At 37.1% G+C, this 14,179-nt stretch overlaps 1 protein-coding gene across 5 annotated transcripts in view; it reads right to left on the reverse strand.

Annotated features, from left to right (window-relative positions):
* Positions 1–3,940: 3,940 nt before the first annotated feature.
* The window catches only part of acot7 (acyl-CoA thioesterase 7), a 64,209-nt gene continuing 53,970 nt past the window's right edge, over positions 3,941–14,179 (reverse strand). For all 5 annotated transcript variants that reach the window (XM_085442953.1, XM_085442954.1, XM_085442952.1 and 2 more), the window contains one exon: positions 3,941–4,427. In XM_085442953.1, coding sequence (XP_085299079.1) covers positions 4,329–4,427 — 99 coding nt within the window. In that variant the 3' untranslated portion in view covers positions 3,941–4,328. The remainder of the gene's footprint in view (positions 4,428–14,179) is intronic.

Below are 14,179 nucleotides of genomic sequence, written 5' to 3' on the forward strand. Positions count from 1 at the left end.
CTGTGATCCAGAAAATCATCACAAAATAACTCTATTTTACTGGGAAAAACTGGAGATTTCATTTAAAGCCTGCCTGGCTGACTGAGCGCCCATGTTGCTCACCCTGTTGGATTTTACTAGCTGTTTCTAGAGATGTGGCTGAATTCTTGACTTGAACTGGAGGTAATTTAAGCAGCCTCCAAGTTGATTAAAAATGACTATTCATTTTTAAATTGGAATAGGCAACAACCATTTGCTATTCCAAGCAAATGGAATTTCACCATTTCACAGTCAACCTGTGAATATAAAAACTGCTTTGACTGCATTTCTTGACCACGTAAAAGAAAGAAAGAAATAGCAAAAGTTACAGCTAAATCGGTTCACTTACAGCTCATAAAACATTTGCGCACAGTGCGTGGATAAAGAGTAAAGAACTATAACTGTGTAAACACTACATTGTGTACATGTTTTATTTTGTAAAGGTTTGGTAAGGGAATGATTCTACATTAACTGAGTCTCCTTGTCTGTGTTAGGTTTTCTCGAAACTTCAAACAGCAGTAGCAGAAGAAAAGGCACATTTGATGAAAAACACCCGGAGAAGATTTCAAACACGATAAAAGAAGAGAAGCTGATTGTGTTATGATTCATGGGAGAGAAGAGCTGAATAGATACATCACAGACAAATCTAACTACAAGTGAGCTTAATGAAAGCTGATACAAACTTCCAAGATCATTCTAATCCTTTTTGAAAAACAGAAGAAGTACAAGGAGGTCAAACAGAAGGTAAACAGATGAGCAAAGAGGCAAAACTATGTGCATGCTGTTCTGACTGGACACAGGTGACATTAGCGAGAGCACGGCACACAGTCACATGAAGAAAAGGAAGCAAAAACAGATAATCAGTATGTGGCTCTGGGTGGTTTTTGCCTAAAAAGACTGGGAATTCTAAAATATTATGGCTTCTACTTGGAGTGCAGGTGCTGTATTAAAGAAAAAAGAAAAATTAAAGAAAAAAAAGGTGGACCTCACTAATGTCTAAACTGGTTTCAATCCTGCCTAGAAACAGGGGGAAGCAAGTCTTGATAATAAGACAGGCAGTAACTGAAACAAAAAGGCAGGGAACAGAGGAAACTACAGGAAAGCACACAAGTCACTTGAAAATAACATTAGAAACAAATAAGGGATACAATAGAGACCGCGATATGTGTGCCTGTGCGTGCATACGTGCAACCAGTATGTGTGTGTGTGTGTGTGTGTGTGTGTGTGCAAAAACACAGAGAACAAAGAAGAGGAAATGAACAAAATGAGATGGCATGTGCAAAGTAAATGGCACAATTTGATTAACAAATGTGTCCAAAGCATAATTTTAGAGAACAACAGTGTTACATTTGAACAGTGTGGCTCTGCTGGAGCACACCCAAATCTACCTTTACTTCACAGAGTCTTTGGTATGTTCATTATTAACTTGTCAGGGTAAAATGAGTCAGGATTGATTCAGTGGGTGCATGAATTAGCAACCCATTTACAACACTACAATGGGCATCAATTAATGCTAGGCTGTTGGCTTGTGGAAAACAAGTCCAGCTTAGTTTGAATGATTTGTGATTTGATTTGTGTAACAAAATCTGGAATTTGTTATTTTGTGTTAGTCATGAAGATGCATGCATGTGTAACCTGTTACTGATGTTGTTTTAGACTCAAGTAAACCCATTATCAGTACTGGACATGGCAAGGGAGCTTGAGTTTGTGTGATGCTAGGTGACCTGGAAGTAAAAAGTAACAGAAGGCATTCCCGCCCACTGGCTTCAGTGTCACTGGGCTGCCCCAACTACCACCATCAGCTCCAAGATATGTAGGCACAGGCACAGCATCTTTTTAATACTTAATGCTGTTTTCAATGTCCTATCAATATGCTCTCTCATCTTTTCCAGGGTGGCCACCACTCTGTGCATCAAAGTTTGTGTTCCTTACACTCAAAGTTAGCCAAATTTAGTTGCACCCCAAAAGGTCCACTGTGGCTGTAAAAACAAAAAGGGAGGTTCCAAGCCAGACAAAGCATGATCCATCACCTACTCCTCCGCGAGGAAAGCCCTGCTGGCTCCAAGCCCAGATTACACAGGATGGTTGAATGTAATGCTCATAACTCAGTTCTTTGAAAATGTTCCAAGGAAGAGTTTTTTTCAGATATTTTGCTGTTAAAGTCTTTTGTTCTTACACATCAGCAGCTTTTGCCAACAAACTTAGCAGAAACGTTGCCTCATGCAAATATTGACAGACATATTTACAAGCGTGACCATGAAGTGCAAACAGCACATTGTTCAGGTTACTGAGTTTTGTCTCACGTGTGAAATCAAGGCCTCGCTGCAAGAAAATGACTGACGAGAGATTCTTGAGCTGTGAGCACAACGAGCAGAAAATGCAAAGGAGGCCACTCAGCAATAAAAGCCAAGAGTCTTCTGAGCACCACCTCGCTTTATCATTTATCCTTTGCTCAAAGTACTTAATGGTTCTTGTGCCGCACCAGAGGATCATTCATCTAAGTAGCCTCTGCACGGGTATACAGCGTTGAGAGCACTGCTGTGCTTTCATTTATATATGACATGCAAATATGTTATCAGATTTTGTCTTTCATTCGAATTTTTCTGTTATTCTCAGTGAGAAAACAAGTTTGGCATATAGCCTCATTCAGTATCACTGTTTTTAACATATAAAATATATACTGTAGGTTTATGTCAGTCGGACACGGAATTTATTTTCATTAAAAGCACACTGTTGCTGTTGCTGCTAGCTGAAAGAGAAACATCTATTTTAGATAATGACATTGTCATGATACTGTACGTATGGCGAATGCTTTTCAATGAGTTCATATTTCTCAGAAGTCTCGTCTTACCATACTGTCTCACTGTATCGTCTTCTCCCTTCCTGTGCTCGCCTCCTCTCACAAGACGCTTCTGCATAACTAGGGTTAAAAATAGATATAGCCCCCAGTGCAGCTTGGGCCTAACTTTATTTTCATGGGGGAAATGAAAAGCACACATACTCTGCTGGCTGGAAGGACAGAGGAAAAAAATAACAATAACCTTCATGATCCAATGACAAATCATTTTCTGTCCATGTCAGAAAGGCAGTATGAGGAGGAATAAAGGTCCAAAGAAAATAAAATTTACAAATGTTTAGACTTTTGTCACTGTCTGAGCTTCTACATTGGACTTTAATAATCTTCAGTTTCACTTTGGTTTTGATCCGAAATTAGTCCCTGTTGTCCAGTGCGCAGCCCTACCTACACCTCTTGATGAATCTGATTCTGATCTAAAATGAAATAAAATGCAAAAGAAAAAAAAAGAAATATAATACCATGGTATTTATGGCTGGTTAATGATCACAGTGTTCAATCTTGGCTTGGCCATATAGTCATGGCCATGGTAATATTGATTTCTCACTGGCCCCATTTATCTTTCTGATTTTACCTTGTGCACACACGCACTTACAAAGGACACATGGAAAGACACTAATAGAAACTTTTTTTTTTTTATCCAGTTCACTTTGTTTATCAGACAATGATGAATCCTCAAATGTCATCTGGAGACTAAGAGAACAATACGGGTACAAGAGGCAACAAGGGAGACAGACAGGTAAATAAAGAGAAACTCAGGAGCAAGAAAGCAACATTATGGGAGAATGGAATTGGATGAGAAGAGGTCGTAATGAGAAAAGGGAAAAGAGAGTGTGGTAAGGCATAGTGTGATAGACGGGCAAAGCAGGGTGAGAGCAGAGAGGAAGTGGGAGGGGGTGATGTGGGAGAGATGCAAGTTGAGTCAAAACCCCCAAGCTCCCCTGATTTCTCTGTGAAAGACACAGTGCTGAAAAGATGAATAGCGTGTGCCCTCTGTGCCAAGGCATGCCCAAGACAAAGACATCACCATCATCAAACTAGCAAGGACACAAGGCGAGAGCCCCAGACTAGTACTTGGATCTTTTATTCATTATTACTACTCACTCGCTTATTCATCAGTTTCCTTGTGCTCAGATTATCACTTTAAACTGACATGATAATTAAGTCTTCAGATCTTCCACAAACAAAATAGTACTCTTCTACACAGAGACAGGAGACAGTGATCGAAAAAAAAACAGTCTTCATACGTCATTAAAATTCTCTCCAAAATAAATTATGTACTCTTACATACATATACAGTATATGTGGATACTTTGGTGTAGCACAGGAAAAAAAAATCACAGGTTCAGGTTCAAGAAAAAGCAATAATCATAAAGCAGAAAATGTTTACTTCATACTACATATTGTGTGGGGTTATTGTATTGTTGCTGCAGGTGTTAAATTCTGAGTGGCAGCGTCACTGGCCACGCATCTTATCTGACAGCCTTTTTTCTTTATTTTGGAGGTAACGTACTTTCCCCTCGTCAAAACGTCTCTGCTCATCCTCGCCTTCAACCTAGAGGAAAAGAAAATAGACAAAAATATTTGTTTCCAGACACATTTATCATCTACACACTGGAATGTTTCCCCTCTAATTATTATATTAACCGTGGGCATGAAGCTCTGATCTAATTGACTTGACAGTGCTGCTGAAATTGCCATTCATCTTCTAGGTGAAATATAGAACAAATGCGTCTGACTCTAGGCTTGTAAAGACCCAGCATGATATACAAAATATATGAAGAAGACTACATATAAGTGAAGTTGAGTGAAACCACATGTGACATATGCAGGACATTGCCACATATGAAATTTCTGCATTTTAAAGGTGTGTGAATGCATTTATTTCCAGCAACACATTTTATATTAATGCAACACTAATGGCAAGACTGAAGAATGGTGATGAGTCAGCTGATCAGGTTCATGAATCCATTTTTTGGTCATAGTAACAACATCTACTCACAAGGTTAGACACAACCTGATAAATAGGTAAATAATGCTGTAGAAGTACATAAAGGGCAATTCCGGTAATGTGTGGTGAGTGTTAGCCTCTCAACTCATGTCATCATCTCATCAAACCTTCTCTTGACCAACCTTGACCGCATCCATGATAGTGTGTTCTATGCACAGCGCCAGTGCAGTATTATTGATGTTGCAGGCATCTGGAAACACTCTATAGATTTACAGCTGTTATGAATCATTTTTACTGTTTAATTCTGTGCAGTTGTTTGTTTTGAAGCTAAATGTGGCTGCTGGTTTATAGGAGTAAGCACTCGATATTCTGTACAGTTTAATTTGACTGTTGGCCAACCTTATGATTTGCAACAATACCACCACCAGTGACCATGTCACGCTTTCTTTGAAGGTGCTGACTGATTTCTCCTTACCTTATCTTCAAAGCACTGTAACAAAGCAGGGTACGTGAACATGTTTGTATTTCATATATAAAGCGTACTGTTAGAGCTAATGACATGTTCTGATGGAGGCTCTTTGCTGCGTACACACCAGGTGGTTGGCAGATTCAAGAGCACCTGCCACTCACACAAACAGGGTGCAAAACTGACAGATGGCACCTTAAATTTAAGGAGAGAGCAGGGTGGTAACAAACATGACAAAACATAATGCCGGGGACAAGCCCAAGGGGGTCATTACTCAAATGTGACGAGAATATTAAAACAGTGGCGCTGAGCTACAAACACAACACCAGTGGGAATATCTTATCTGTAGAACAGGTTCAGGAGCATACAGCATACATATTGGTGTGTTTGTTGTATGGCAGTTATATAACAGTCAACATACTGCTCAGTCAGTTTTGCTTTTGCCATTCAACTGAAAGTAATGGATAATTCCAGTTCATTGAGTTTGAAAAGAGAGAGAGAGGGGGAAAGAACAAGTTTTTCAGAAAAATAATATAGACACATATAACATACAATATCTGGGCGTCATGTAATATAACCAAGGAACTGACAAGTCATGACCATAAAAATGATTGCTTACGTATCTTACATATTCACATGCTTAATGCCTGCTGAAAACCACATACTGTGGTTCTGTACATAATGTAAAATGTAAACGTGGTTCTGTTCAGTCAGAATATCTACACAGGTAGGTGAATAGGCTGCAAAAAAAGTGAAAAAAAAATTAAATACACAAATAAAATTATTTATAATTATATAAGGTATGTGTATTTATATAAGTGATTACTGGTGTGATGAAGTTCTAACTGGATTGAGATGGGTTACAGACTGTGAGTTACAGAATCAGGCAGGGTGGGTCAGATCAACTCTAAACAAGCTTAGCCATTGCTTTACACCCCAAACAGCAACCAAATGTAGTGCACTGTGATTGTAATGACCTCATATATGCATGCATACACTGTTGAACAATGCTGATCCCATTTTTTAACTTTTGCATCAAATGTTCCCATGTTTTACAAATTTCAAGGTCTGTATTTTACTACTAAAAATACTACTATTACTACTACTGTTACTACTGTAGTATGATTATCTTTCTATAATGCAATGACACAATTAAAAGGTTTTGAAATGTTCTAGCAAAACTTTATTTATGTAATCCATTTCTTAAAGGTGAAAAAAGCATGACTTAAGTTGCATTATTAAAAAATTAATTATTAGACATAAGTAAGCACAATTAAAACAAAATTTGAGTTAAGGACCACAAATAAAATGAAATAGTTAAACGCAGCCGTCAGCAGTAAAAAATGAAAATGAAGAATTACCAGAGTAAATAAAATGATTATAAGCAGAACTTATGCACACAACGTTCTGCTCCTTTATTAAAAAATACATTGCAAAGTTTACTATATTTAAGTGTCTGTACATTAACTAACTGTTAAACGTACAGATGCTCCAGCGGCATCTGTAGCGTCTTAACTGGTATCTCTGTGTTGGCAAAAAGTTAACATATTATCTTTTTTTGTATTCTACAAGCTCCAAGTCTATCCCAGCCACCATAGGGCGAGGCGTAGGGTAAACCCTGGACAGGTCGTCAATGTGATGCTGGGCTTATTTCTGACGTATCTGTTAAATATCTATTCGCATACTCTATAACCAATGAATTTCATTTCTATTCATTTAATGAAGTATTTGTAAATATGTGCCCCCATATATACAAATAATTTTTTATTTAGTGGTTATTCATTTTCTTCACATAAGACAAATATACTGACATATATTTAATTTTCAAGTCACAGTTACTCAGTTAAATGGTGTTTCCTTCCTCGCTGTTATACAGTTTATTATAAAGGTGGTTACAAATGGTTGCCTGTTGCAATGTTGGAAGGCAGACAAATACACAAACATGACCTATAATGTCATAATTCCTTTTGTCTAACTCTGTGGACAATCTATTGACTAGCCTAACAATTCATCAAGTGCATTAATGAGACAGAGGCATCTTGCTCTATCTAGTTAAAACTTTGAGCTGCGCAGGGAGCTGCATTATAGCATTACTGAAATAACCCCCAACAAGGTGATTTAGGATCCTAACACCAATTAGAGGCTTATAAATCATCCTTCTTGAACAGGCTGGAACAATCCAAAGACATTATTGTTTATTTATTTAAGTCTGAAAAACTGCAGCCATGATATCAAAGCAAAAGAAAAAAGGTTTACATGGTGAGACTGTTTATGATCAGACAGAACTGTAAGGATGTCAATTTAATTTAAAAAAATGAATTAATATATTTTATTTAACTTTTTTAAAGAATAAAAATTGTACTAGTAAATAGTAAAAATCCCTCTTTTTAAAACCATATCGATGTACGGTTTGAGATGAGTTAGCAAACAGCAAAACGAAACTGTATACCTTACTGCTGCTGATGAATCATAGCTGCAGACTGTCTGACAATGACAGCTAAAAATGATGCTGGCAGGAAAAATGTGAGCTTTGCTGTCTGCCTGAAGAAGAGGTTTATGTAAGCTTTGACTATTAACATATCAAAGGTTGTTAAACTAAAATAATAATTATTATAAAACATTTTTAACGTGCAATTTTTCCTGCACAGCTTGAAATTGATTTGAACTAATTACATGAATATTTTGTAATTGAATAATTGATTTATATTTCCAGACACCAATTTATACATTCAGCTCACCCATCCAGTAAAAACAAATTCCTGATCACTGTTCAAACCTTGTTTTTTTAGCCTTATTACTTAATAGTCAATAATTACAATAATAATATTACTAATAATAATAATATGCACATATGGCCGGTGCACATCCATCTACACACAGTACCACAGGTTACGTGTGTCATGGGTATGTTAACCATTATGTTAATTACATTTGCATAACTCCATGAGGCAATTCATTTTTTATTAAGGTCCTTGTTGTGTTCTTAAGTAATTTGTCTTCACTACAAAAATAAAGCAGAAATATCCTTGCAAAAACCAGCATGCTTGTTATATTGTATTTAAGGCAAATGCCTATACTCCAGCAGTGTCATGTGACAATCACTACATGTATTGGCATTCGGGTAAACTGAACCATTTCATGTTTCATCAAGGTTATTTATCTTTACAATAAGAATGATAGCTGACCCTAGCTGATTCAGTGTCTACGGACTTACAAGAAGCTTCTTGGTTAACAGGGCTTTCCCTAAATTCCCATCTATTCTGTTCATAAATCAAAGTATTGAACAAACAAAAAATGTGATTGTGACTGTTAAATCATCATTTTGTTCAGCATAACAGTTTGTCCTTGTGTTGGTGCTCACTGAAAACTCAGAAAATTACTCATCCGTTATTAGTCTTGATCATCAATGACTTACCAGGCTGGCATTGCCATTTCTTGACCCATGCTGTTTATCTGCATATATAGATATGATCAGGTGAAACATGATGAAGATGATACTAAGGTTACTAAGGCAGATGATCTGATGTTACAAGCCCAGAAGATGAAGAAGAAGAGGAAAAAGAAGAATTACTCTCAAAATCTTCCAGTGAGATAACATCAGAGCCCAGAACTTTGGCTGATTGGGTCAAACACCCAGGACAGATGTTTCACCTGTTGTTAATTAAATCCACTCGGTGGACAGCTGAATGGAGCATGAAAAACCAATACGGTGTAAATGTGGAACAGGGACAATACATGTAAAGGAGATTTGCTCAGACAATGCCAGCAAAATGCCAGGTGGGTTCTGTTGTGTTGGCGCGAGCTGCTATTAGAGTGGGCAAGGGGCATCAGTGGCACTGGCAAATGTCACTGTGTAAAGGTAGCACAAAGCTGTAAACAGCCAGCACAAGACAAATAATAGAATGAGCCTGGATACTAACCTATATATCTGTGTGTGATAGAGGGACCGAGAGGTATACACAAAGGATGACATTTTAGACAAAGATGAAAGGTATTTCATTTCTAGTCATAAAATGAATCCTTTTATATCAGCCAGGCTCTTCTGGATGGTGAAAGGAGCTCTTCCAGTGGATCTTTTCATTTAGTCATAAATGCTTTGAGTTTTTTCACTGCAGCTATCTGATAATACAGACATGCCAAGTTCTTATGGGCTTCATCGCAGCTTTAGCAACACCAATGAAGAGTCTGAAGTATACAGCCTCAGTTGGATCCTATTTTTCAGCAGTTTACTAATGTAAGATAGCGGACAGAAATTATACTGAACTTTCTACTGTAGTATGAAAGATCGATCAGGTAATTTTGAGGAAAAATACAACAAAAAATAAATTTTTTCATATCATTTTTTTCAAATTCACTCTGATGACAATTTTAGATCTGAAAATGATCAGTTGTTGCTTATGTAGCAGTTTAAATACTGGGTTTAAAGAACAAGTAATTTGCAATTACAAGAAAATTAGAAGTGACACTGATCTCTATCAAAGATTTTCTGAAAGGAAAATTTAAAAGCACTAAAATACAAGTACTGAAAAGACTCATATCATAAATATGCTAAATTACTCTTTCTAAATATAACAAAATTATACTTTTTCATTATGATTTAGTATCTAATTTTGAATTTGATCTCAAATTAAGGCAACAACATGACAATACAACATCACAGACAAAACTTATCACCCTTTTAATCTTCTTTTGGGTGCTGCTGACAGACAGATGTTTATCGGAAAGTAATAAAAGTTGAATAACTTTAACAAAAAAATATCTAAATAATGTACTGTCAAAGAGAAAACTGGGTTTCACTGAACTGAAGAGAATTTAGTTCGAACTGTGAACACACAATATTTAGTGTATGAGGTAGAATGATAACCCCCTGATGTGCACATTTAGCAGTGCCTAACAGATGCAGGCATGATCTGGGCGTTAAATTTAACGGGTGTACCCGTTAACACGTTTCTGATTGTCTTAAATGGGAGGTATCTAAAAATAAACGAGCATCACTTCATGTGAACTACATGAGGTTGTCATGACGACCAGGCTTGTTTTCGTGTCAAGGGAGGCCAGCTGAGTCTTTGCCAGCGAGGAAGGAGGGAGATGGAATAGAAGGAAGAAGGAAAAATCAGAGGAAAGATGGAGCAAGAAGGCAAGAATAAGAGAGATATAGTGAAACAATACTTAAATCAATAAATGGAGATATGCAATAAAGAAAAACACACATACACAAAGACACAAAGCTTTTCTTTGTTCAGCAGGGATGAATGGTGGACCTATTAATACTGTATTTCTACTAACAATGCATTTTTTGTGCTTGCTGTTTTGACCAAAATCCTGGCCTAGCATGTATATATACTATATTTCAGTAATTCCTTTTCAAGATTACTGTTATAGATAGGCAAGGCATTCCCCACTATCCTCTGCGCGCCTGCTGTCCTTATGCCCCACTTCAGCATAACCCACAGTATGCTAACATTAGTGACAGCCCAGCTACACATACACACACTCCCACCGTCCCTAACTCCCTAGTGAGCTGAAACTGAAAAATCTAAAAATAGTGATTGCACTGAGCTCATTGGCAAGAAATCAAGGAAGGGAAAATGGGAGGGAAAGCACCTGCAGTCAAAAATAGCAGAAGTCATGTCGATCAGACTATTTATAGAGCTCAACTGGGGCAAAAGCTGCCATGAAATTATAATAAGTGATGGTTTGAGCTTTCAGGAGTGTTTTCAGTTTAAATTTCAGCAGTACTAAAAAAGGACAAAAAAAAGAGACAATTGCATTATAAACATAAAAGAGAAGCAGGGAGAATCACCTTTTTTTCTTGGTTGTTGTTTGTTTGTTTTTTAACAAACGGATAACGGAGAACAAAAAGAATCAGAGAGACAAAAGAGAGGTGAAATGCAATCTTGTAATAGACACTGCTCAATAAGACTAGGGGAATACCAGATGGCCACAATATAACATAAAGTCAGTTAAACAAGGGTACTAATTCATAAACCATTGTGAATCAGTTTCACCTGCTTTGGTGCAAATGACAGTGACGACAGGTGCGCTGGAGAGATAAAAACAAGGCTGCGTAAGCAGTCCAGCTCATACATGTTAGCACACACACACACACACACACACACACACACACACACACACACACACACACACACACACACACACACACACACACATATATATATGCTGTCCCAAGAAGATGGAACGTCTTGGTTTGAATGGTCCGCAGTTAACGTCTCATGCTACCAGTGTGCTTTCTACATTTTATGTCCACAGAACAGACGATTTTAAAAGACTCTAGTTGTAGTTCTTTTTTATAGCCTTTACCTACTGAAAAAGATCAACAACTTCAGCAGAGACGGAGAAAAATGACAGAGGTATAGGTTTCCATAAACATGGAAGGTCTCTATGAAAGACAAATAGATTTAGTCAAGGTATTGTTATTATTATTTAGTTCTGAAAGCGCACACTTGGGTGTCTTTGTCATACATTTTAAAGACTTACAGCAGCCAGTCCATTTTATCACAGTGCCTTAAAGTAACTCAATTTATGTAACAGTACATGCAGTCATTAGTCTTATTCTACTTGCATGCAGAAAAGTTTACTCATTTCAATCATTCCTGGCAAAATAATACACAGCCAGAATAAGTAAGAGAGAAACAAGTTTGTTTGTTTTATAAGGATTTTCAGTATTCCCTGATGAAAAGGGCTATGGGGCATTAGAAGACTAAAGGTATAAGAGGAAGCAAGTTTAGTATTTGGGGAAATGAAGCTTAATTAAATTTTATGCCAAGCCAAACAAGCTTTTTTTTTTTTTTTTTTTTTACTTCAGTGAAAAGGTTAAAAACAACAAGCATTGCACTGTTCATGGGTAACAAAATTACCCATCTCTAAAGGTCACATTAAGTTGTGGTCACGTACAGGAGTATTTTTAGCTGATACAGTGACTTTGAGGACTCTTGAAGTAGCAGTCTAAGTAACACCGAGTAATAACACAATCTGTCCCACTGTTGAGCATTGGTAGATAGCTTTTGTTATGTTTAGTCAGAGCCAGGGTGGCTGCTTCAAGGTTTCCACTCTTTGTGCCAAACTAACTGCTAACTGTCAGACACGTTTTGTGTAATCACACTTTCATGCTAGCTCAGAAGAAAAGGTTTTAATTCTCTGGAGGATCTTTAACACAGAGACAGTAAATACCACGGCTTACTATTTCTGGGAAATAGCTGATGATACTATTTTGTACCATGCAAAAGTCTTGAGCCAGTCCTTGTTTCTTTATGCTTTGCTAGGTAAACCTGGCAATAGGTGCAACGATTTACTGAAACAGGCAAATGTACATGTACATAAGGCAAAAATAGAGTTTGTACGATTCTAACAGGCTTGAAAGTCATTGTTTGGTATGACACCTATATTTCTATACAGCCTGAACACAAGAGTTCTTTTAATTTTTTTAACTAGTCTACAGAAATAGTTCTCTAGTCTTCTCGAAGGACATTCTTATTTGGATGCTGTGTGTGTTGTAGACACTGTATATTGTATCTCCTCCAAAGACACTGATGACGACTGGACCCAAAAATTTCAGATTTATATTTTTCACTCAATAAGAACTGTTGCGACTGATTTTCAGTTCTGTTCTTTTAATTTTGCATACAGCCTTTTCTCCCTTAACAGGGGCTTCCTGACAGCCACCCTTTCACTGAGACCATTTTTGATGAGGCTTCACTGAACATTAGACATAGGCATCTTGCTCCTCTCCTATTTCCTTTGTTTTCCACTTTTGCAGTTTCCCCAGATTTTTTAAGGACACACAGCACACTAATGCTAATAATATTTGGGGAATTAGCTTGTTAGTGCCAAAATACTATTTTATCCCTCTCAAATGGTACAGGTCCCAAAGCTTTTGCAGTTCATCAACCCGACCATGTTCAAAAAGTGAACTTTTTTTTTTTGCCTTTGCCATCCGAAGGTCATGACAGTGTGACCTGACAGAAAATGACAATGAATCAAGATTTTTGCACAGATTTGACCTTTTAATGGCATGTGGTCCTAAGCTCGATCGGCTGTTTCAGTTTTCAATAAATTGCATGCTCGAAAAAATGTTTTGTCTCACTCCCATTTCTTCTTAATGCATGTTCAAGGTCTACTTGGAACCTTGTTAAGATCCTACCATGCAAAATATGAGTTTTTGCCATTTTTCAAGTGGTCTTAAACTTTTAATTGGGACTTTATAATCGTTAGTATTTTAGAGATACTGATTCAACAAAAGAACTGGAAACAAATTATGTGTTTTTGTGCCTAAAGATATCATTTAAAATAAAATATTTGCTATTTTGTTTGGTGTGTGTAGACAAAATGCTTTATTATGTCGATTATGACTGATTCACAGGTCAGTATTAAGTTACCAAAAAAAATAAAATTCCTCTAAAAACGGTCGGCCTATGTTTATTACTCAACACTATTTTAAAAATTACAAGTCTGGCTCTTTGGAAGCAGAATATAAAGAAATGAGGGGGGAATCAAGACTTTTGCACAAGACCTTTTATGTGGCCAAAATGTAAGGATGTGGAAGCCAAATACACAAAAACATTTCACTTCCACATCCTTCCATTTTGATTTGTTCTGCTCACAATCATCTGACTTACGATGCTTTTTTTTGCTTTTTGATCTGTTTGTCTTTCCAACTCCCACAGTCCCATCTCTCCTGTTAGGGAAAATTTGGGTGTTAATTGGACTGACGTGTTGAACCTTATTTCCTGCACATGACGTTTCTCGTGTACACACCAAAGACCAACAATTATGAAAAGGTTTACTGCCATCAGTAGAGTCAGAGTCAATCTCATCTCATGCTTATGCCTCCAGTAAATAGTCATAAAGCCAGAAATAGCACCGATCGAGC

Source organism: Copadichromis virginalis, linkage group LG20, assembly GCF_057382275.1.
Source record: "Copadichromis virginalis isolate Kocher_CV1m ecotype Utaka linkage group LG20, C_Virginalis_male_GT1.1, whole genome shotgun sequence".
In the NCBI taxonomy this organism is placed as follows: domain Eukaryota; kingdom Metazoa; phylum Chordata; class Actinopteri; order Cichliformes; family Cichlidae; genus Copadichromis; species Copadichromis virginalis.